Here is a 25,581-nt window from a genome sequence, read left to right on the forward strand (position 1 = left end):
GCACTTTGGCAACAGTGGGAAGGAAAAACTCCCTTTTAAGAGGAAGAAATCTCCGGCAGAACCAGGCTCAGGGAGGGGCGGGGCCATCTGCTGCCACCGGTTGGGGTGAGAGAAGGAAAACAGGATAAAGACATGCTGTGGAAGAGAGACAGAGGTTAATAACAGATATGATTTAATGCAGAGAGGTCTATTAACACATAGTGAGTGACAAAAAAGGGGACTGAAAAGGAAAAACGCAATGCATCATGGGAGTTCCCCGGCAGCCTATGTGTTTTGCAGCATAACTAAGGGAGGATTCAGGGTCACCTGGTCCAGCCCTAACTATATGCTTTAGCAAAAAGGAAAGTTTTAAGCCTAATCTTAAAAGTAGAGATAGTGTCTGTCTCCCGAATCCAAACTGGAAGCTGGTTCCACAGAAGAGGGGCCTGAAAACTGAAGGCTCTCCCTCCCATTCTGCTTTTAAATACTCTAGGAACAACAAGTAGGCCTGCAGAGCGAGAGCGAAGTGCTCTAATAGGGTGATATGGTACTACAAGGTCATTAAGATAGGATGGGGCCTGATTATTTAAGACCTTGTATGTGAGGAGCAGGATTTTGAATTCAATTCCGGATTTAACAGGAAGCCAATACAGGAGAAATATGCTCTCTCTTTCTAGTCCCTGTCAGGACTCTTGCTGCAGCATTTTGGATTAGCTGAAGGCTTTTCAGCTAGTTTTTTGGACATCCTGATAATAATGAATTACAGTAGTCCAGCCTGGAAGTAATAAATGCATGAACTAGTTTTTCAGCGTCACTCTGGGACAGGATATTTCTAACTTTAGAGATGTTGCGCAAATGGAGAAAAGCAGTCTTACATATTTGTTTAATATGTGCGTTGAAGGACATGTCCTGGTCAAAAATGACTCCAAGGTTCCTCACAGCGTTACTGGAGGCCAAGGTAATGCCATCCAGAGTAAGAATCTGGTTAGATACCATATTTCTAGGCTTTTCATCCTTCTCTCTGCTCCTGCCTCCACACTCAGCTCCACCAGTATCTTCTTTATTATCTCAGCACAACACTGCAAACAGCCCTGATGTCAATCTGAAATGATCACCAAGCCAAAAAACGCACCACATGACCTGAATTCAAACGGCGGGACAACTGCCACACCTTCTCACATCAATTTCCACGCTAAATTATCCTCCACTAGTCACGGTCCCCTATTGAGAAAACATAAGTTATGACACGCTTGGTGAGGAAATGTATCAAATTTGAGTCTTGGCAACGACAAAATAGTTGTAAATTATAACTTCACACTATTTAACTCCAGACCTCCTCCTCCGCTTGCTGCTCCACTCTCTGAAGGTCCTCCCTTTTATTTGCCCGCTGCAAAAAATAACCAACAGCTCACTGGAGCTGGAGCTCGGATCTCGAGTGTATTTATCAAACTAAATGAGTAAAGAAATGACCGAGACAGAGTGATTTAAAGAAAATGAAACAATAAATAATAAAACGTGATGCCTTTCAGAGCAGCTCTCGGATGACTTGTGCGGAAGGACTTTCTTTACAGCGTGTCTCTGCCCCTTTCTGCATCATTTGCCTCTCCACGCTGCGCCGCCACTCCTCTCTTTCACTCTGTACAGTTTTCCAGGAGGACCAGTTCCTGTCAGACTCCTTTCACACACACACGCACACACGCACACACACCTCAGCGCGGACATCTGCAGCACCGACCGATAGTCATGGCTTTACCGGACACTGCCCCTCTGCTCGTGGGACTACTGCTCCTCTTTCATGCTTTTGGAGGTGAGGAACCAAGGCATAGTTATCACAGCTGTATGGGATATTTGTCGTACATGCAAATGTGTTTTTTTTTTCATGTAAGACAGAAAGGAATTCAACTAAGATGTTTGTCAGTAAAGCACCAGCTGTTAAACTGCAATTTGTGTTCTGTGGAAATCCATCAGAGAAACCTTCCAAAGAGATTTTAGGAAGCTGAAAAAGTTGCAGCGCAGAAACTTTACTTTCTTGCAGGGCTCCTCATATCGCCTTTTCTTCCAGCTGCAGAGATGTGACGCTGCACAGCCTCCTTCTTTTTGCTTACATTACATTTGGCTAAAAGTAATAAGTCCTTCACACACTTGAGTTGTTGTAACCTGGTTGAAAAGTTTCACATCCCTCATCTTTTGAAAGTCCATACAGAAAATGCATTTTAGCACAGCTGCACGGCTATAATGGTGCAATATGTAGGTGAACTGATTTTCCTGTTAATATATGTTTAAATTCATGTGTATACATGTATGTATGTATGTGGGTGAATGGTGAGCACAAACACTGACTTTGTGCTCTTGCTGTGAATGAACATGACACTCTTGTCACACCTATACAGTGAATAAAAATCTATTCTTATAATGAGAGATCATGATTTATATCATGCATGAAGCTGTGGTTAGTATGAAATGCTGCTTGCTTCATGTATTTTTAGAGGTGCAGTTGCAGTGAGGTGGCTCTCTGTCTGCTTTCTGTCAGCTCTTGTCTGTTCCCAGCAGTGATCGAGTGGCCCAGTGCCTCCCTGGCAGTGGTGAATGGCTCGGCTGTTTCTCACACAGAAACAAGAAGTCAAATATATCCCTAGTATGAGATACAGCTCTCACCACACTGGTTTATAATTTGACATTTGCATGTCAAAGGGATTGCGTACTTATTGTCAATCGGATTTATTTTGGATCAGTTGTGTGAGAGAACTGTAAAAAGTTGTGAGACCCACAGGGAGGTGCTGATGAATGCTATTTTTAGAGAGCATGAAAGTGTACATTTGTATGTGGTTTCTCTGGAAGTGAGAAAGGGCAGCTATCTGGGCTTTCCACAGTACGGTTTAGGTTTTAGAGACCTTTCTGATATTCCTGTGTTGTTTACTTGTTTGTTTGTACAAGAAAGCTCTAAGTGTGCTTTCCCCTGAACCCTTCCTCTCTGCAAGCCTCTCACTTCCCTCCTTTAGGAATGTGTTGCTCTCTCGTCTACCCCTTTTCACCTTTCCTTGAACACCGTTTACCTAATGACCTTTCTGTACCTCATCATTGTATTGTGCTGACCTCCTGTTTGACTCCACACCCATTGTTTGTGATCGCTTCAAGCTCTCTGCCCTTGAAAAAGTCTGTTTCCTGGACTTGCACCTCTCTGACTTTACAAACCTCCAGGAGCCATGCCTGTGCTGGCAGCTCCAATACAATTAAATTGTGCTGATATCTGTTGACAGTAACATGGATGGTGAAAAATAACTGTTGATTCCTGACTATTAATCACAATCATGGATTTATTTTATACAATACCGTAAAATATTGAAAAAAAAAAGCAGACCATAGATATCTTTTTGACCAAGCATTAATAAACTAGCCGTGTAGGCCATATTTTATTTACTTATGTACGTACTGCACGAGAGATGCACAATATGCTTTTGGCCACACCTCTTAATCTTTGATTTCAGGTGTTTTCCCATTATCACAGGTCTATAAAATCAAGAGCCTAACTATGCAGTCTGCTGTTACAAATGTTTCTGCAAGAATGGGTCGTTCTGAGGAGCTCACTGAATTCAACTGTTGTGCTGTAATAGGATGCCACTGTCAAGTCCATTTGTGAAATTCTTTTCCTTCTAGATAATCCACAATCAACTGTAAGTGATATTAATGCAAAGTGGAAATGTTTAGGAACAACTCAGCCATGAAGTGGCGGACTATGCAAAGTTGCAAAGCAGAGTCGCTGAAGGTTGGGGCGAGTCATGTGTAAGAGTTGTGAATGCTAGCATAACATCAGCACAAAAGTGTGTGCTGGGAGCTTCATGGCATCGACTTCCATGGCCGAGCAGCTCCTGCAGGTGTAATGTGTAGGTCACCCAGTACTTTTGTTCATATAGTGTATAATATGATCAAATTGTTTACTTAACACTGACACACACATAATACTGACTAGCTAACTGACTGAAATAATGGTAAAGAACTGGATCATATGAAGTCAGAAAGAGCTGATTCACTGTAAGAAGATACTGTAGAAATGTTGTAAATCTAGCTTTCAAAAAATAAGAATTAACACTACAAGTAGCCAAGGAAATAAAGACTTTTTTATGGTAATTTCACAATAACAACATGAAATGGCTTACTTTAGCATGTTGCACAGCTAATGTGGCTAATCGCTAGTCAACTGCTTGCGCACATGCCAGAGCTGCATCAGAATTTTGAAACTGAGAGATTTTCAGAAACTGTGGAAGCTTTTAAGACAGATTTGAAAGTAGTAAACAAGAACTAGCTGTGAGTTTTGTTTTCTGTTTTTTTCTTCTGTTTATCTGCTTATCTTTTAGCCTCTAGAGGTACAAATATCACTACAATATGTAAACAATTTTCTAATTAAGTTATTCGCATATTCATATTTTCTGTTGAACAATGATGAAATATTAAGTGTAAATATTTTAAAAACTGTGCAGGTGTAAATTGCATTTCAGGGAACTGAAAACTGAGCTTTTGAAAAAACTCCTTCCAGGGTAAAGATTTTTAGAAACTCAGTTTCTGCATGTGGAGAGAAGAGCAAAGACATGATCTTGCAACTTAAAAGATGTGCGCCTTTATCTTCTTTTTTTAATGTCAGACTGTGATATTTCTAGGGTTCTGATTGGCTGACATTTTTGAATGATTAGGGTTAACAACTCATATTGCCACCGGTTGCACTAACATGCTCTTAATCAAGCTTGATATCACTTTTTCATGTGAATCTTTTTCAAAACAGAGATTTTTTTTATTGATTTGTTTTTTTAAAGAAAGAAAGTGGAAAATCCCTGTTTTACACGAGGACGCAGTCGTGAGAGTCGATCTGTGTTTCAGTGTTAAATCTACACCTTTTGGAAGTAACTGGAAACGCTCTGAAATCTATGCCATAGCTTGCTTTGCACCGCCTTAGAAATGTGTGAAGTTATCAGTCAGGCAACAGATTTAAATAGTCTACACAGATTCAACAAAGAAGTCTAAACTAAACTTGAATCATAGAGGACCTACTTTAGAGGTTATAATCTGATGCATTTGAGTTGCTGAGTACACAGTAATGTCTTGTTTGAATGAATATGCTTATGGAGATGAATGAGTGCCTGTCCTAAAACTCCATCCAATAACATCAGAGAAAAGTTGCAGTTGTTGCTGGATTTTATCTTTGACTCTTGATAAGGAGAGAGTTCGTTTCCTGTGAAATCACCTAATCAAGCCAGTTCATGCAGCAGGAAGACCTCTCTCATTTAAAGGTCATCCTTTTCTGCTGCAGCTGAGACGCTGTGCCTCAGTTTCATGCGCTCAAAACAACTTCTGCTTTTCAGTAGAAGAGAGCCGGTCATGTACAATAAACACCCTTGTTGTGACTTGACCGCAGCATAGAAAATTGAGGCCCAGTAATCTGGCAGAGCATCAGCAGAGTGGAGCACATTGGAAATGGAAGTCTGTAAATTCAGCCTTCTCTGCGAGGACCGTGATTGCTTCATTTCTGTGCATATGGCCAGTTTGTGCAGAGGGACAGGCATTGTATTGTGACATATGGTGCAGTTCGGAGGACCTGGATAGTTTTCTGTTCCTTGCTCCCACTGAGCATTGAATGACTCGTGTTTAATGTCTGAATTTCCTCAGCCATTATTAGTAATTTATAGTAATTTAGTTCTGACATACTATATTGGCAATATATAACACCCCAGATAATTTCAAGCACACCAGTGTCGCATATAATCTTGAAATTTATTTTGGCATATATATTACGACTGATGGAAGAATCACTATGGCCAAAAATCAGGGTTGTTGCCTGGAGAAAGTTTGTCATAAGCACATGCTGTCTTATTTCGAGTGTTGAGCTGCACTATTCCTATGCAACAGGCTTATCAGGACACCCCAGAGCAAAGGAGCCATGCACTGCTGGTGCTTGATATGGGCGGTGAGAGTGCAATATTAAACAACATTAAACAACATTAATCCTGCTGAGCTTATGGCTGTTAGCAAGAGTGAAAAACAATCTAGATCCTGAAAAAGAAATCATGCAAACAGTATCTTTAAAATGAATATTAGTTTTCAGAGTATTAATGCACAGGGAGATTTTATAGTTAGACATTATATATAATATCCGCTGGAATATTCTGCTGAGGATTACTTCCTGTTAAACGGGAGTTTTTCCTTCCTACTGTCGCCAAAGTGCTCCCTCATAGGGGGTCGTGTCATTGTTGGGGTTTTCTAGGTTTTGTTTGTATCATTTTAAGGGTCTTTACCTTATAATATAATGCGCCTTGAGACAACTGTCATTTGGTGCTATATAAATAAAATAAAATTGAATTGCTTCAAAGACCAGAACATGCAATGCTCAGAGAAATTGCAACAAACCCCCAAGAGCTACATTTTAGACTCTAAAGGCCTCAGTTAGCATGCCAAATGATCAAATGAAGTTCATGACAGTACAGTTAGAAAAAGGCTGAACAAGTATGGCTTGTTTGGAAGAGTTGCTAGAAGACCGTCTCTTCTCTCTAATAAGAAGATGACAGGATGGCTGAAAAGTTGCATCTGAACGAACCACAAGACTTCTGGAACAATGCAGTTTGGACACACAAGGCCAAAGTTTGATCATGATGCACAGCGCCATGTTTTGTAAATACTAGACACGGCATATCAGCTCAAACAACTCATACCAACTGTCAAGCACAGTGGTGGAGGGGTGATGGTTTGGAATTGTTTAGCAGCCAAAGGACCTGGCAACCTTACAGTCATTGAGTGGATTATAAATCCCTCTGTATACTACAGTCTTCTAGAGTCAAATATAAGACCATCTGTCCATCAGAGTCCAAAGTTTGGCTGACATTGGTTCATGCAACAGAACAAAGATCTACAACATTCTGGCTGAAAAAGAAAAGACTGAAGGTGCTGCGATGGCCAAATGCTGTGATGGGAGCTGTGCATAAAAGAAAGCCCCCAAAACCTCAATGAACTAAAGAAGAATGATTAAAAATTCTTCCACAACGATGTTAGAGTCCGATAAACCTAATGTTGTTGAATCATGGCGTGTATTCATCTTTACTGTTCTTTAGCTGAACCCTTGAGTTATTTTTATGCAAAGTTCAAGAAACAAAAAGCATCCACCTTTGATTCTTCTGTGATATTTGTTGGGGTGTAAGCAGTAGCTGATAAACATGACTGTCTATCTCACACCTTTAGGACTTTTTTTTTTTTTTTTTTTTTTTTTTTTTTCTTCTTTCTTTTTTTTTTTTATAACAGATGTTTGCTTTGATTACACAAACATTATGTAGGAGTAGGTAATGGAGCCATTCATTTGTAAACAAATGGACTAAATAGCTTGAGGATATTATGTAATATTATACTACAGTATGTTTCTAACTAAGCAGGCAGCTCATTCTCTTTGTCTTGACAAGAACTTATTTAAAGATATGTTTGAAAGAAATGTGAAACATATAAAAGTGGAATCAGAGGTGACATGCGACAATATATTTGGATGCAAACTATAATGTGATATCTATAATCCATGTATTCCAGTATAACTTCCTTTTTTTTTTTTTTTTTTTTTTTTTTTTTATTTAAATGACATCAGAAACAGCAGTATGCGACATTACGTGATGGCAGAGCTTCAGTTCATCCTTTGTCATTTTTTTTTTTTTTTTTTTTTTTTTTTTTTAATAAATAGGACAGGGGGAATGAATGAGAGAGAGAGGGGGAGAGAAAGAAAGAAAACCCAAGGGGAGAAGAGACGGTGAGAAGGGGGGGGAAGAGAGACAAAAAAAAAAAAAAACTCCTGGGTCACCTGTATGGAGAAAAAACAAACAAACAAACAAACAAACAAACAGAGGAGACAGCAAACAACAAAGAGCAACATAATAATAGAGAAAACAAAGCACCATCACAATAAACTAGCTAGTCATAGATATCAGTATTTACTAAGTAATAAACGATATTGTGCAGCACGCAAGATAGACAGCGCACAGTGTGCTTTGAGGCAGCAGCCAAGAAAGCTTTAGTCCGCGTCTGTGAATACCCATGTGTGCATACCTGTGTGGATCAGCATGCTTGCATTCCAAAGGTTTCTCCATGTAATGATCTGCTAGGGAGTGTGGGGGGGCCACAGCCCCATCCTCCAGGGTGTGAAGCGGGTATGGAGGAGATCAAAACTCCAGACATCCAGAGGCCCCCAGAACACAAGAGACCATGGAAGACCAACAGAGGGGCAGCCGCGCCACTGTTCCAGTAAGAGCTGAGGAGAGTCCCAGATGAGGGCTCACTCAGCAGCCGCGGAGCAGAAGCCAGGGGGGGTTGCAGTGACGCGCCCGTGAGCTCCGCCGGCCCCCAGCTGTGCCTGAGTGACCGAGCCCTAGGCCGAGAGGCCGGGGGCACCCCACCTCCAAAGGGGCCCGAGCGAGCCCCAGGCCCCAGGCCCCGACAAGCGGCCGCCAAGGAGTGAGCCGGTGTGTACCCGGACGCCCACCCCCAGACACAAAGAACCACCAACACACCGACACCTGAGGGAGTCCGCCACCGGCAGGGGAAGTGGTGGTGGGTGGAGATAGGCCTCCAAACCTTGGAGGGCCTGAGGTGTCCCCAGAGAGGTGGCGTCTGATACCCAACCTGACATATAGACACAGACATACAGGCACACACAGACACAAACATCCATTCCCACCCTCATGCTCTCATATGCACTCACTCCACACTCAACCAACGTGGAGACAGACATAAAGAGACGCTGTACACACAATCACACTCCCCAAGCGTACTCTACAAACCGGGTCTAGGTACCCTTGCCGCTGGAGGGGGGAATTGCACCCAGACCCAGGTGGTGTTACCCTTTTCCCTGCGGTGGGGAGAGGCAGACCACCCCGACTCCGCAGCAGCAGGGAGGCCCCACACCCCAGACCGCAGTCGGACGGCCAACTCCTCCTACTAGCCCCCCCGCTCCAGCAGGCCGCAGAGAATGGGGGTGGGAGAAGACTCCAAACCTCCCTCCACCCGCTCATTGTAGTGTTGATGCATATGTGTTCTAAGGTGCAATTAAAACCCAGGAGGGCATGGAGCTACCTGCCAAGGAGCAGCAGGTAAGCGCATGGTCCCTCCTGCTAGCCCTCAAGAGCTGATTCACTGTAAGAAGATACTGTAGAAATGTTGTAAATCTAGCTTTCAAAAAATAAGAATTAACACTACAAGTAGCCAAGGAAATAAAGACTTTTTAATGGTAATTTCACAATAACAACATGAAATGGCTTACTTTAGCATGTTGCACAGCTAATGTGGCTAATCGCTAGTCAACTGCTTGCGCACATGCCAGAGCTGCATCAGAATTTTGAAACTGAGAGATTTTCAGAAACTGTGGAAGCTTTTAAGACAGATTTGAAAGTAGTAAACAAGAACTAGCTGTGAGTTTTGTTTTCTGTTTTTTTCTTCTGTTTATCTGCTTATCTTTTAGCCTCTAGAGGTACAAATATCACTACAATATGTAAACAATTTTCTAATTAAGTTATTCGCATATTCATATTTTCTGTTGAACAATGATGAAATATTAAGTGTAAATATTTTAAAAACTGTGCAGGTGTAAATTGCATTTCAGGGAACTGAAAACTGAGCTTTTGAAAAAACTCCTTCCAGGGTAAAGATTTTTAGAAACTCAGTTTCTGCATGTGGAGAGAAGAGCAAAGACATGATCTTGCAACTTAAAAGATGTGCGCCTTTATCTTCTTTTTTTAATGTCAGACTGTGATATTTCTAGGGTTCTGATTGGCTGACATTTTTGAATGATTAGGGTTAACAACTCATATTGCCACCGGTTGCACTAACATGCTCTTAATCAAGCTTGATATCACTTTTTCATGTGAATCTTTTTCAAAACAGAGATTTTTTTTATTGATTTGTTTTTTTAAAGAAAGAAAGTGGAAAATCCCTGTTTTACACGAGGACGCAGTCGTGAGAGTCGATCTGTGTTTCAGTGTTAAATCTACACCTTTTGGAAGTAACTGGAAATGCTCTGAAATCTATGCCATAGCTTGCTTTGCACCGCCTTAGAAATGTGTGAAGTTATCAGTCAGGCAACAGATTTAAATAGTCTACACAGATTCAACAAAGAAGTCTAAACTAAACTTGAATCATAGAGGACCTACTTTAGAGGTTATAATCTGATGCATTTGAGTTGCTGAGTACACAGTAATGTCTTGTTTGAATGAATATGCTTATGGAGATGAATGAGTGCCTGTCCTAAAACTCCATCCAATAACATCAGAGAAAAGTTGCAGTTGTTGCTGGATTTTATCTTTGACTCTTGATAAGGAGAGAGTTCGTTTCCTGTGAAATCACCTAATCAAGCCAGTTCATGCAGCAGGAAGACCTCTCTCATTTAAAGGTCATCCTTTTCTGCTGCAGCTGAGACGCTGTGCCTCAGTTTCATGCGCTCAAAACAACTTCTGCTTTTCAGTAGAAGAGAGCCGGTCATGTACAATAAACACCCTTGTTGTGACTTGACCGCAGCATAGAAAATTGAGGCCCAGTAATCTGGCAGAGCATCAGCAGAGTGGAGCACATTGGAAATGGAAGTCTGTAAATTCAGCCTTCTCTGCGAGGACCGTGATTGCTTCATTTCTGTGCATATGGCCAGTTTGTGCAGAGGGACAGGCATTGTATTGTGACATATGGTGCAGTTCGGAGGACCTGGATAGTTTTCTGTTCCTTGCTCCCACTGAGCATTGAATGACTCGTGTTTAATGTCTGAATTTCCTCAGCCATTATTAGTAATTTATAGTAATTTAGTTCTGACATACTATATTGGCAATATATAACACCCCAGATAATTTCAAGCACACCAGTGTCGCATATAATCTTGAAATTTATTTTGGCATATATATTACGACTGATGGAAGAATCACTATGGCCAAAAATCAGGGTTGTTGCCTGGAGAAAGTTTGTCATAAGCACATGCTGTCTTATTTCGAGTGTTGAGCTGCACTATTCCTATGCAACAGGCTTATCAGGACACCCCAGAGCAAAGGAGCCATGCACCGCTGGTGCTTGATATGGGCGGTGAGAGTGCAATATTAAACAACATTAAACAACATTAATCCTGCTGAGCTTATGGCTGTTAGCAAGAGTGAAAAACAATCTAGATCCTGAAAAAGAAATCATGCAAACAGTATCTTTAAAATGAATATTAGTTTTCAGAGTATTAATGCACAGGGAGATTTTATAGTTAGACATTATATATAATATCCGCTGGAATATTCTGCTGAGGATTACTTCCTGTTAAACGGGAGTTTTTCCTTCCTACTGTCGCCAAAGTGCTCCCTCATAGGGGGTCGTGTCATTGTTGGGGTTTTCTAGGTTTTGTTTGTATCATTTTAAGGGTCTTTACCTTATAATATAATGCGCCTTGAGACAACTGTCATTTGGTGCTATATAAATAAAATAAAATTGAATTGCTTCAAAGACCAGAACATGCAATGCTCAGAGAAATTGCAACAAACCCCCAAGAGCTACATTTTAGACTCTAAAGGCCTCAGTTAGCATGCCAAATGATCAAATGAAGTTCATGACAGTACAGTTAGAAAAAGGCTGAACAAGTATGGCTTGTTTGGAAGAGTTGCTAGAAGACCGTCTCTTCTCTCTAATAAGAAGATGACAGGATGGCTGAAAAGTTGCATCTGAACGAACCACAAGACTTCTGGAACAATGCAGTTTGGACACACAAGGCCAAAGTTTGATCATGATGCACAGCGCCATGTTTTGTAAATACTAGACACGGCATATCAGCTCAAACAACTCATACCAACTGTCAAGCACAGTGGTGGAGGGGTGATGGTTTGGAATTGTTTAGCAGCCAAAGGACCTGGCAACCTTACAGTCATTGAGTGGATTATAAATCCCTCTGTATACTACAGTCTTCTAGAGTCAAATATAAGACCATCTGTCCATCAGAGTCCAAAGTTTGGCTGACATTGGTTCATGCAACAGAACAAAGATCTACAACATTCTGGCTGAAAAAGAAAAGACTGAAGGTGCTGCGATGGCCAAATGCTGTGATGGGAGCTGTGCATAAAAGAAAGCCCCCAAAACCTCAATGAACTAAAGAAGAATGATTAAAAATTCTTCCACAACGATGTTAGAGTCCGATAAACCTAATGTTGTTGAATCATGGCGTGTATTCATCTTTACTGTTCTTTAGCTGAACCCTTGAGTTATTTTTATGCAAAGTTCAAGAAACAAAAAGCATCCACCTTTGATTCTTCTGTGATATTTGTTGGGGTGTAAGCAGTAGCTGATAAACATGACTGTCTATCTCACACCTTTAGGACTTTTTCTTAATGCTTCACTGCATTTTACCACGACGGTGGGTTTTTTGGTTCCTGTTTTTTTTTTACTTTCGTTTGAAACGCAGAAGTAAAAATATATAGAAATCTTGCGCTACCTTGTAGAGTAACTCAGACAGCAGTTTCCATTTGTGGCCACAGCTGTTGAGCAAAAACTTGTAATACTTTGGCTTTCAGGCAGTGTTAGTAGTAACATGTAGTGCTTGGTGTAAGAGTCAGAAATGTTTTGTTTTCAAGTGTTTCTACGGATCCTGTGTTGATCCGGTGCAGTATTTCCCCGCTGAGCAATATAATGGGTTGAAGCTGTGCACTTGGGAACCTGAATTGTTGAAGCAAAAGGTTTCCTTTTACTGTTTGATCTTCCTATTGATGGGAATAACATCCATTATCACCATTACCTGGGTCAATATAGCAAACCAGCGATGGTGAGGGTGGGGGCCTGTTACTGGTGGAGAAAGCTCCCAGGACTTTGTGCTGTTGTCATCGGGACCATTTTGTGTGTGCTCCTGAGTAGCAGCAAATGATTGTTTGTATAATGTAGCTCCAGCAAAGAAACGTTCTGCAATCCAGCCTTGTTGAATGATATCTTAATATCAACAGTTTTTGTTTCCAGAGCGAGCGGTTTAACTTGTGTTTACTGTGAGAAGCGAAGGGAAGGAAGCAGATATTCGGCTTTGTTCAGGCTCGGCGTATCAGAACAGGATACAATACAACTTTCTGTCAACATTTTCCCTCAAACAAGAATGCTTTTTTTTTCCCTTTTGGAAAATAAGTCTGTAATTAAAGTGATTTCACAACTTCTACTGGTGGATTAATGTTAGAAAGCTCAAACGTGCACATTTTCAAAGATTCTTGCAACTTTTTATGTTTTATTTTTATCACATCTTGGGTTTATAAGAAACACACCTTCAGCTATGCCACGCAGAAGGCCTCATAACTCAGCATTGGCCTCATCTGCAGATGTGCAATGAAGCATTTCATGGGATAGTGATGATGTACCCTGATGTATAGCTCTATATTTGGCTGCGGGGCAAATCCATTCATATCAGGCAGTTTAAAGATCACCTCAGTTAGAACAGCGTTTGAGGAGTCAGCTCTCCTCCAACTATAACCACCTACTGCTGCTCTTATGGGCTTTGAAGTCCAGATCAGACGGACAGCTGCACACACCTGGTCCTGACAACACACTCCTGACTTGGAGACACATATAAACACACATACACAGAGCCTGCGTGCCTTCTCAGGTTAGCTCACTGCTACCACTTAATGACCTGTTGTCATCGTGTCTTATTTTTGTTAAAGCAGGGTTACTATTTCACACGGGTAACACTGAGTCACTGTGCAGCCTGGCTGTCTAAACTCACACCCATGCTGTTTTTAAGCTTTGCAGTTCTTGTTCACTACCTCTATCTAGCTCAGGCCTTAATTACTTTAGTGTTATAAACATAAAACTGTCCCTGGGGCAGACTGAAGACATCCTGAAGTGAGCAAACCACTTTTCATTAAGCGGTGAGAAAAGATTAGCTGTTTGTCCTTAAAGGGTTTGTGCTGATACCTCTACTGACCGTATTGGTATTAAAAAGTAACCCGGTAGTTTCCAATTCTTTCAACATGCATAAAAGATGGTTAACTGATGTATTCGCTATATGATACGTGCAAAAATATGACATGTGGGCAAAAAGTGGGTGGAAAAAATGTGGATAATTTAACTTGATAAGCTGTGACACGTAACACTCGTTTACCACAGGAAATAAACAAGAAGCTGCGTTTCCTTCCTAAACTGCATTCTTTTTTTTTCACAGAAACGATATCTTACTTTGTAAAATAGGCCTGTTTTATTCACACATGCTTGCAGCAGTCACAACAGATTAATACATTTGTAATAAAACAAATGTTTTTCTGGAAAAAATCATTTTAGGCTTTGGTAGAATTGCTCATATTTTTGTGACTTCATGTGAAAACGGTATGAATAAGTCAGCGCTGGAAGGTGTTTGAGCTGTGAGACAGCCAGAAACCAAGACAAAACAGAACACACTTTTCAAGAAACCAATATTTGTAGCCTAAACATAAAAACTTTGTAAGTTTGTGTGACTCTTGGGAAGCATGGGAACTGTAAACTCCTCTGATATGATTGATCTCTTTCATTTCTTTAAGTGACCTCTGACCTTTTTTATTGCAGTACGAGGGATTGGGTGGCAGCACTTGAAAAGCCTCGGGATGAAGGGTCGTCTTACATCTTTGAGCTTCAGTTTTTTTTGTTTTTTTATTCGCATTCAACTCTGTTGGGAATTAATCTGACCTGTTACACTTGTTACACTTGAGCACTAGAGAGCAGTTTATATTGAGGTACTTTTATATAGCATGCCAACTATACGTTAATAAGTCATTTATTAACTACTGTTCCTCTTTCTTTCTGTTTTTGAAGCTTCGAACTCTTTACATAATTATGAAATGGCAGAGTGGGGTTTTTCTTGTTTCTTGTTTTTTTTTATCCTTGTTCCACAGAGCAGAGACACGATTGTAATCTCAGACACGATTACAATCCCTGTGGAATTATTTCATAGCAAATCAAAGCTTGAAATAAACCCAAAATGTTGTGTGGGGATTTTTAGTGATAAATCTTTTTATCGTGAAATCTCTTAGCCAAAAACATCAACGCTCTTAGATCACTGAAGCTTCTGTAGTTATTGAAAGGTGGGGCAAGAAACCAGTGTGCAGCAGTTAAATTGAGATTTGTTTTCAGATTTCATTGAATACTGTTCAACTTCTTATTTAGACTGTCTCAACCAGCAGTGCAAACAGTACATTCAAAGTCAACAGTTAATCCTGGAAACACTGTGCTTTCCTTCCCTGCGAGTATGCCATGTGGATTGTTGGTATGTCTCTTTGGCTGACTTTGATGCACAAATGCATCCAATAATAATTGCGGTTTGCCATAGCCTCTGGATGTTAACTGGAAGTATCAGCTGTTTGTCTGAGAATAGACGTGGAGAAGAGAAAAGGTCTTAATTGTTGTATTAGTTGTTCTATCACTCTTCATTAATTATAAGCTCACAGAGAAGGCTTATTAATAGTGTCTGTACGTCAGAAGCATGGAAGCAGCATTATCAGTAAACACATTAGGAGCATTTTGCCAATGAATTTATTTGTTATAGAAATACATTCACAGAACCCTGTTTTAATTTGACATATCCTAAATACCCCCCAAAAACACCAGGGCACATAAACATATATCCATTTATATTTTTCACTGTGCTTTTTCTATATACACTCTTTCTCAGGTAGAGTAGCTCAGCTGTTTTTTAACACAAACATCTAATCAGCCGATCACGTGGCAGCAACTGAGTGCATTTGGGGATATTGACATTGTAGAGACAATCTGCTGAAGTTCAAAGCGAGCATGAGAATGGGGAAGAAAAGTGATTTAAGTGATTTTGGCTAATTTAGATGTGTCATGGTTGGTGCCAGACGGGCTGGTCTGAGTACGTCTGATCTAGTAATGGTTGTGTGGGATTTTCCCACTCAACCATCTCTAGGGTTTACAGAGAATGGTCTGAAAAAGGGAAATATCCAGTGAGAGGCACTTCTCTGGGTGAAAATGCCCTGCTGATGTCAGAGGTCAGATCGCTTCGAGCTGATAAGATGCTTCCAGCAGGATAACACACCATGTCGCAAAGTTCAGATCATCTCAAACCGGTTTCTTGAACATGAGAGTGAATTCACTGTAGTCAAACAGACCTCTGGGATGTGGTGAAACGGGAGATTCACAGCCAACAAATCTGCAGCAGCTGTGTGACGCTATCATGTCATCACGGACCAAAATGTTTTCAGCACCTTTGCTGAAATCACCTGCAGTTCTGAATAAAGTGGCCAGCTTGTACAAATTGCATATGTGAGCTCTCAGTATTGACCAATCCTGCAAAACCTCTCTTACTTTTGTAAATTCAGACTTTTTGTGACAATCTAAAGATCTGGGTTATGAAATTACTAATGTCAAAAACTTTTTTGAGACTATTTAAGAATAAATAGATCAATTTCTACTGACAGCTTATTACTTCCAGACTAAAATTCTGGTATGTTTGAATGATTTTTGTCAGTCACACCGACTCTGATGGCAAACTGATGGTTTTAAGTGATCTTCGGGCCTTAAGTAATGATTAACATTCTCGAGCATTGCAGAAACTTCACCTAAATGTTGAAACGAACACTTTCACAACGTCAGAGAGAATGTGGGATGTGTGATCCGGTGACCATATTGTGAAAGAATTTCTCTCCAGAATTTCTTCATAACGCTGGTGACATTGCAAAACTCACACTTTGCTCATTTTGTAAGGAAATGATTTTTATATCATGGTACGCCGCAAAAACCTTTCTACTAATGTGACAACCATGAATCATCCTGTTGTAATGAGTGCACAATCTCTTCTCTACTTTGACATTCTTGCATTTGTGTATGCACCCCCCGTTTCTGCTGTGGGTAACCCAAAACCCGAGAATATGTCTGGGCTACATCCTGGAAACAGCTGGACAAAAATCATATTGCATGCATGTAGGTTGAACGTATGCATGCTCCTGTCCCTGGATCTGCTTTCTTAGAGGAGGATGAGTTGAGCTGATGCTTTGGCCTCGGGATAAAAATTATGGTGAGACTTTATGAGCCAAATTATATGAGCTGTACTTTATATAAAAATACAGCATGGCTCTCTGCAGAGTTCGAGAAACTGCACAGTCACTAATTCAAGCACAAGCATGAATAATCACATGGGTGAATGCCAGTTTAATGTGATGGTGGGAACAATGTTTGGTGCAGAGGAGTCTTTGCTATTAAATGTCTCTTTATGGGTCATAAAGAGTTTTTGTGTACATGTGTAAAGAGAAATACTAATACTATTTTCGTTACTTTAATTTGAACGATTATCATTTATACTTAATGCAGACCAGAAATCCAGAATCTCCAATTATTGGAATATTTCCTAAGGTCACTCAAAAAGGATTTACAGTACAGAGATGTCCAAGTGTGTTCACTCACACAGTCCATACTTTGTTGTGGCTTCTTTATGACAAATCACTGCATCATTGGCTTCCTTTGGCCTGCCTCTAATTTTTGAGATGGGTGTTTCTCATCTTTGTCTTGATAGGTCAGGTGGGCTGTTTAGCCAATCAAACACGCTAATAACGAGATCAGCAAACCTGCCCACATTGGCAATGTGGGCAGGTGCTAAGTGCTGCTGGAAAGGAAAATTGGTTCGTCCACAGATGGAAACATGATTTTGGACTTGATAGACTTGATAGAGCACTACGGACCCACCAGCCACCAACACCATCAGGAGGACATGGCAAATCCTCACTGACTGCAGAAACACCTTCGATTCTGCACTTCTATACTCTTCCTCCAGACTCTAGGACCTTAATTTCCTAATGAAATGCAAATTTTATTTGTCATTTCTTTTAAAGTTCTCCAATGGACTTTAATTAAAAATCTGCAAAAATTCCCGTAGGTGCTTGTGCACTATGTTCTGCTAAAAATTTCCCTTCCAGTCAAATTTTGGTTAATTTGCGTTGATACAGCACTCTGCAAACAGCCAGCCTTTGCAGCGCTGACCTTCTGTGGCTTACACTCCTTGTGGAAGGCAGACTTCCAGACCTATGCTGAACAAGAGAGACACTAAAGGTTTAAGGGACATTTTTGAGACACGATCTCAATAACTACCACGAAATAAAAAAACTCAAGAATTCTCTCTTTACAGAGTATAGTACCACATTTATATCTCAAAAATCTTATCAAAGAAAAGAACTTTTACTAAGAGTATCCACACAGCTGCAGGCTATCAGGCTGCGAATATGTGACCCTGAAAAACATCAATGAGACATTAAAGCAGGAGAATAGTAAAACCGGTACCTGCAGAAATGCTGTCAGAGGAGTTTGAGATGGAAACAAGGTGAGTCTATGAGGACGGCCTTTGATTTTCCATTGTTCAAGAGTGAACTGTGGTTTGCAGACTCCACTGCGGGCACACCTGCAAAGCTGTTGGAAAACTCTGTGCGACTGATGTAATCTGGCATAATGCACAGTCTAACGTGTTCTTGAAAGCAGTTCATGACACCCAGGAGAGAGGGGTGGAAAAAAGTGTGCATGTGTTTTAAATTTGAGATCTAAAGTTCAGTTTGAAACCACAGCAGAGATGGAGGCTTCAAACAGCATCAATTTCAATCATATATTGGAGGAATTGTTATGTAATTGGTGAGAATAAAGGTGAGGGAGTAGTAGCAGTGGCTGCAGAGGAATGTGGAATCGTCTCCGTCAAAGGCTGATGCACTGCTGGGGAAACTGTCTCTCTTCCACCCCGAAGCTGATTTAGTGCTCCGCCGTCTCTTGTTGCAGCTCTGAGGTCAAACACACACACAGTCTCTCTGTGTCTCTGTGCTAAGTGTTGTCGGTGTGTGGGTCATATGTTGGGCTATTGAAAAGGGAAAAACTACAATTCTTTTTTAAATCTTGATTTTTTTTCTCATGTAGCTCTCATTGGGTGCTGTTACCAAAGGAGTGTGTGCGTGGAGCGTGAGACAGGTGAGACAGGATGATTGGCCTGTGGTGGACAGACTAGTGTGGCCTTCAACTTGGAATTTATTTGGTGAATATCTGGTGGATGAAAGAGAATAAGAGCAGCTTAAACTTAAGGTTTGAAGAGCTCAAATCTCTGGGACAATCTGCACGGAGGAATAAAAACACTGTCCAAGATGTCTCACATTCAGAGACCACAACCAAAGCCAGAAATGCTGTGTGGAACAATAAGAACTAACCGAGCGCGCCCTGACATATAACATGTTGGTTTGTGATTTAATTTGCATGGGTTAAATTAGCCTTTACTTTCTGTGTACCACTGTGCACCTGGTGTCAGTCTGCAATAACACTTAAATCATCTCATTTTCCATGCTTTGTTGTGTTGTTTACAGCACGAACATGATAGCATGTAGAAGCTGCTCACACGCGTGTTGATCCTTGGACCTAATGTGTCCGCCGGGAGCTGTGCTGGCGCAAGTGGAGATGGGAGGCTTGTTGGGGATCTCGGCCTGCTCTCTGTTAGTTCAACACCCTGCTTAATAATGGATGTTGTTTTTGTGCTGATCTAATGCACATTAGGATCCTTTTAACCTAATGCAACCTACGAGCCCTCAGCCCTGACGCCGTGCCGCTGACTCCTCAGAGCAGACTGGTGTGTTTGCTGCGGCTTCACAGTATTTAGTTATGGCAGATAACTGCTGGTTAACGGTTCCACTGTTTGTGTTTCCCCCTCTTCTATTAGGGTATGTTTTAAAACTTCATTAGTTTTAATGTTCTAGCTAATTTATTTTTCCAAACAAAGTTCCTTCTTTTCAGATGAAACTGAAATATTTGCGTGTATCTGGGTCACGCTGCACATTCAAGACACTGAAAGTGGCTGATATGATTCATTCATTTCATTTCAGTCTGCGTTCGAAGTAGAAACAGCTGATGCTCTCAAAAGAGATCATTGTTTTCGCCGCATGGCTTGCTTCATAATTCAGCACAAACACCGCAGCATGTGGGGCATTTAAAACTGACTTTTTTTTATTTGTCCTGTGATAAGTAGGCAAAGCTTTTGGTGACCAAAGCATGTGAGCAAGAGATGTGTGAGCATCAACGCTGGCGTTGTTTTTGTGAGATCCTGAGATGACGTTAGTGTGAATAACGGCATTAACCAAAAATCCACTGCAGCCCTTTAAAGGCTCGTAGTGTCTTGAGCCACCCCTCATTTCTTTATATTTTAGCTTCCAAAGAGCCATTTTTAAAGCAGCCTTGAGCAACCCTTCTCCAGGTTTTCTGGGGATCCTAAAAAGTTAAAAGATAAAAGTTTTACTACTTTCAGTAAAACTCTAAACCTGTTTTAAACTTTGTTGCAATATATATAGAAACGAGGGGTGGCAACGACACTCCCCACTTATGGAGACTACATTGCACGTGTGGACCACAGAAGTATGAATTAAGCGTTAAGTGCAGTGAGAAAAATACACTCCTGTCAGTTTTCAGGCTCTAGGAATGGCAGCTGCTAAAGAATTAGTCTTTGTGATACTCGCACTTTAAGAATGTCGTTTTACCTGCTTTAATGAACACTTAAAAAGACGACATCTGCACACAAAGGATGTAAAAACAAAATGAATCGTTATTTCTGTCCACCTCAGAGTCAGTGGATTGCAAGCTTGAAGTTTGTGTATCAGGGATCTATCTTTAGCCACAATATGCCAGCAGCACACAGCACACATCTCATACTTCTGAAGCCATGTCATGAGACCGCTCTCTGCCCCCCCTGCCCTTCCCTCCTCTCGGTTTCTGTATCGTTACGATCAGCGTAGCACAAAAATATTGTCCCTGTTGGCCTTTCCCATACTTCCAAACTACGTGTGTTATTTTATTGCTGGTTGCTCGCAGAGCATCTGATTACGGAGACCGTTTTTGCAGTCTTGGGACGTGGGAAAGAGGATGAAGGGGGCGTTTGTACCATTATGGGAGCAGATATAAGGAAATGGCCCTGTGAGATTTATTCCACTACACTCATAGACAGTAACGCAAGTGAGCATCAGTGTGTCAGATTGTGAGAGTAATTACACAGTGTTTTCTTTCTTTTTTTTTTAATATTATGAGAGTAGTGGAATTAGACATGGGAAAATGACCTCATCCTACATGAAGTCAAAAGTCACAGAGTGGACACATTTTTAAAAGTCTGTGAGTTTCTGAGTGTGTGGGCATAGCAGAATAGAATAATAAGGAAACTCTGAACACGGGGAAGTACATCTTGTTGAAAAAGTAATTATCAAAGGCCGGGGAAGGGAGTGAACTCTCTTTGGAGCGTAGCTGCGGAGGGAAGACCAAAGAGCTGCGTATCAAAGAGGGGCTGGCCTCAGGTCTTTGAAACCTGCTGCTGAAGGCCTGTCCACAGATCTGTTTATGTTCTGGGACTGCTCAGAAATTTCCAGCACTCTTACACTAATTTAAATGCCCTGATTTTCCTTGGCGTTTATTAAAAAATCAAAAAATGGGAGTAAAGTTTTTCAATGTGACTCGTGTGGGCTTATGAAAGTGTCTGTGGAGCTTCTGGATTGTCAGGATTATGTTACTAGGAGAAATCACGATAGCAAAATGGGACGAATGACAAAGTAAACGCTGGTGATTCGAGTAGGAAAAGAAAACGTTGACTCACTGAACAAACCCACCGGTCATAGCCAGACGGTCTTTATGCTTACCTCACCATTGGCAGAGGCCTGGTTGGTAGATTTAAGGTGGCGTTATTCCAGGTATATGCAGGTGACATGACAGAAAACATGGATAAAGTAATGGTAGAATCCTCCATGAATGCTGTGCTATGTGTCATTTTAGTTTTGTGAGGAAGAGTGAAGCTACCTGTGCTGCCTTCACAATAACAGGGTGGTGATATTTGGGATATTAAAATGCATTTTCACACAAGTCTTCTTCTTTCTTCTTCTTCTCCTCCTCCTCCTCCTCCTCCTCCTCCTCCTCCTCCTCCTCCTTAACTTAACATCAACTTTTCAGCTAATTGTTGAGGGAAGAAAGAGCTCTCTGTCTTTTTTAATTTCCACAGCTCCGTTTAAAACACTTCAAGTGCTGTCAGAGGTGACCTTATAACAGAGCCATTCAAAGGTTTATTAGTGTTCTGTTGTAACAGTTGTGAGTCAGCAGAGCCCTCTCTGAAAGACACAGTCTGAGACCCGAGCCAGGTCTAGCTTCGCCTGATCACTGTAACAGGTGGTCCGCTGAAATGTAATATAGTCAGCCTAGTCCCTCGCTATCTCCCCTGATGTGTGGTCTGCTCTGATTCTCTCCACTGTATTTACATTCTTTGTGTACTCCGTCTCCTCTGCCTTTTTGGAAAACGTTAATTCTGATGGCATGTTGAGTGGATCTGGCCGGCATTTGGCTCCAGAACACCCCGGGGATCTGTGTGTGCTGGAGAACGTGTCTGGCAGGTCAGCGTGACAAGTTGACCTTGTTTTCTCTGAAGCATTGTGAGAACGTGCAATTTGGTTGCTACAGCTGCCACCGTCCATCTCTTTGTCATTGGACTCAACAATTTAAACATCACCTGATCCCGCGCGGGCCCCAGACAGAGGAGTGCTCTGTTCCTACTCGCAATGCAGTGCAATATGGCTTCCTCTATCATCTATAATACTTTCAGTTCTTTCTTTGATTAAAAGTCTGTGCAACATCAGAAGGTGGCATCCTGGTGAGCTAAGTCTGCACCTAGTGTGCCTCTGACTTTGTTCAAAAACATAAAAACGCCCAGTCTCCTTCTCCACATCTTCTTTTTTTTTTTTTTATCAGAAGAGCATCTGTCTAGTAAAAGCAGAACCCCCCACCAAAAATAATCTCATAAAGATGCAATAAAAAAATCACAGGTGCCGTTTCTCTGGACCAAAAGAAGACACATTTTTATATAGAATTAAAGATAAATTGAACTATCATAGTTTACAGTCTGCATGCTGTAAATTGCTAAGGTCTAATTAATGCATTTTAAATGCATAAATATTTTAAAAGTACAATAAGTTAATTCTTACTTCCTCTCTCTGTCTTTTTCTATTTTCCAGGCGCACGGCTGTAAATGAAAGCAATACTGTGAAACTGTCCTTTAGATCAGAGGTGGGCATTTAATTTTCCCAATGGGCCACATGAGACACTGGGACTGTTGTGGAGTGCCGCACCAGTAATCTTATAAAGAGATCAAAGTAATACTGAGCAGAATTGATTTCAGCTTATTGCTAAATATGTGGTGTCCAGGCATAGCATCCTGTTTCAGTGGATAGAGCATCAATTCTGCTCAATATTACTTTAATCAATATTAATTCATTTAATTTTTCATATCTCTCGGCTGGCCTGAGAACGCCTTGGTGTTCCCCCGGACAAGCTGGAGGAGGTGGCTGGGGAGATGGAGGTCTGGGCTTGTCTGCTTAGGCTGCTGCCTGGCAATAAGTGTAAGAACATGTATGATGTGATTAATTTACTGTCTTTATAAGCTTTATATAACTTTATTGGTGCGGTCCTTCATAACAGTCCCAGTATCCCAGGTGATGTTATGTTCTAGGTGTTTATTGCACTTGTTTGTACACTCCGACCTCCTGCGTAGTGTTAGTGTTGGTCAAAATCACTCACGGTGCCCTAAAGATTGAATCAGCGCTCAACATTTTCTTAAACAGCAAAATCAACACCTAACCAGATACAGCGGGGAAAATAAGTATTTGACACATCAGCATTTTTATCAGTAAGGGGATTTCCAAGTGGACCATTGACACAACATTTCCACCAGATGTTGCCATCAAGCCAAATATTGAAGTCATACAAACAAATCAGAACATATAAGTATACAAGTTAAACCACAATAAATAAAGTGAAATGACACAGGGAATAAGTATTGAATACATGGAGATAACAAGGGGCAAAATGACATAGAAAGCCAGGAGATCACCTGAAATCTGTCAGTATTGATAGAGAAATCCTGTCCCCTATCAGTACTAATTGATATCAGCTGCTTTAGTCCTAATTGATGGCCTATAAAGGCTCCTCATTACCCAGAAGGCACACAGGAAAGACTTCATGATGGGTAAAAGCAAAGAACTCTCTCAAGATCTTCGTAATCTTATCGTTGAAAAGCATTTTGATGGGAATGGTTATAGGTGCATTTCCAGAATGCTGAATGTTCCTGTGAGCACTGTGGGGGCCATTATCCGGAAATGGAAAGTGCATCAGTTCACCATAAACCTGCCACGATCAGGTGCTCCACGCAAGATCCCTGTCCGAGGAGTCCAAAGAATAATCAGGAGGGTTCTCCAAGAGCCAAGAACCACTCGGACAGAACTTCAGGAAGACCTTGCATCAGCAGGTACTGTTGTTTCAAAGAAAACTATAAGCAATGCACTGAACCGCCATGGCATCCATGCACGCTCACCACGCAAGACTCCATTGCTGAACAAAAAGCATGTCAAGGCTCGGTTAAAATTTGCGCAACAGCATTTGGAGAAGCCTGTGGATTATTGGACGACTATAGTATGGTCAGATGAAAGCAAAATTGAACTTTTTGGCAGTCATTCTACACACCATGTTTGGAGAAGAAATGGCACTGCTCACCACCCCAAGAACACCATACCAACAGTCAAGTTTGGGGGTGGAAGCATCATGGTTTGGGGCTGCTTTTCAGCAAGGGGTACTGGCAGACTTCATATTATTGAAGGCAGGATGAATGGAGAGATGTACCGGGACATTCTGGATAAAAATCTGCTGCCATCTACCAGGAAGCTAAAAATGAAAAGAGGGTGGACATTTCAGCAAGACAATGATCCCAAACACAAGGCCAAGGAAACAATGAAGTGGTTTCAAAGAAAGAAAATCAAGTTGCTTGAATGGCCCAGTCAATCACCTGACCTAAATCCCATAGAAAATCTATGGAGAGAACTGAAGATTAAAGTTCATAAAAGAGGCCCAAGGAACCTTCAAGATTTAAAGACCGTTTGTGTGGAAGAATGGGCCAGAATCACTCCTGAGCAATGCAGACGACTGGTCTATCCATACAAGAGGCGTCTAGAAGCTGTAATCACCAACAAAGGCTTTTCTACAAAGTATTGAATAAAGTGTGTTCAATACTTATTCCCTGTGTCATTTCACTTTATTTATTATGGTTTAACTTGTATACTTATATGTTCTGATTTGTTTGTATGACTTCAATATTTGGCTTGATGGCAACATCTGGTGGAAATGTTGTGTCAATAGTCCACTTGGAAATCCCCTTACTGATAAAAATGCTGATGTGTCAAATACTTATTTTCCCCGCTGTAACTTGCCATCAGCTGATTCAACTCATCTGTTAATGGTTGATTTTGGTTAATTGATTGATTGAATATTATCTCATGCATAAAATAATACGCCCAGATGTTTTTTCCAAGTTCCAGAAACAAAGGCAGCTTATAAAACCATTCTGCCGTCGTCATTACACCAAAACATTTATAACAACTTGGATATTTTTAACTCAATTTAAAAAAAAGGAGAAGAAAGAAATCAGACTGGTACTCATTTTCTTCTAACACACACAAGCTGTTATCTTCCTGGATAATTTTCACTCTAATGACTTCAAATGCAAGAGAAAAGACGCTTGTTTGCACCTGTGCAAATAAATGTTCCAGCTGTGTTTCAGATCTAGCAAGTTCCTTCTACGTGCGTTCATCCCGC

The 25,581-nt window shown here is 41.0% G+C and overlaps 1 protein-coding gene across 9 annotated transcripts in view; it reads left to right on the forward strand.

Annotated features, from left to right (window-relative positions):
* The first annotated feature begins 1,593 nt into the window (after positions 1-1,593).
* The window catches only part of mcamb (melanoma cell adhesion molecule b), a 50,696-nt gene continuing 26,708 nt past the window's right edge, over positions 1,594-25,581 (forward strand). For 4 of the 9 annotated variants that reach the window (XM_086261514.1, XM_086261518.1, XM_086261515.1 and 1 more), the window contains exon 1: positions 1,595-1,786. In XM_086261514.1, the coding sequence (XP_086117640.1) occupies positions 1,723-1,786 (64 nt within the window). In that variant the 5' untranslated portion in view covers positions 1,595-1,722. Of the gene's footprint in view, positions 1,787-22,985; positions 23,005-25,581 lie in introns of those variants that run through there. The other 5 variants (XM_086261520.1, XM_086261521.1, XM_086261522.1 and 2 more) reach the window with 3 other exon arrangements.

Source organism: Aulonocara sp. 'chitande type north' Nkhata Bay, linkage group LG14 (assembly GCF_057382095.1).
Source record: "Aulonocara sp. 'chitande type north' Nkhata Bay isolate Kocher_YH1m ecotype deep benthic linkage group LG14, A_spYH_male_GT1.1, whole genome shotgun sequence".
NCBI lineage: Eukaryota > Metazoa > Chordata > Actinopteri > Cichliformes > Cichlidae > Aulonocara > Aulonocara sp. 'chitande type north' Nkhata Bay.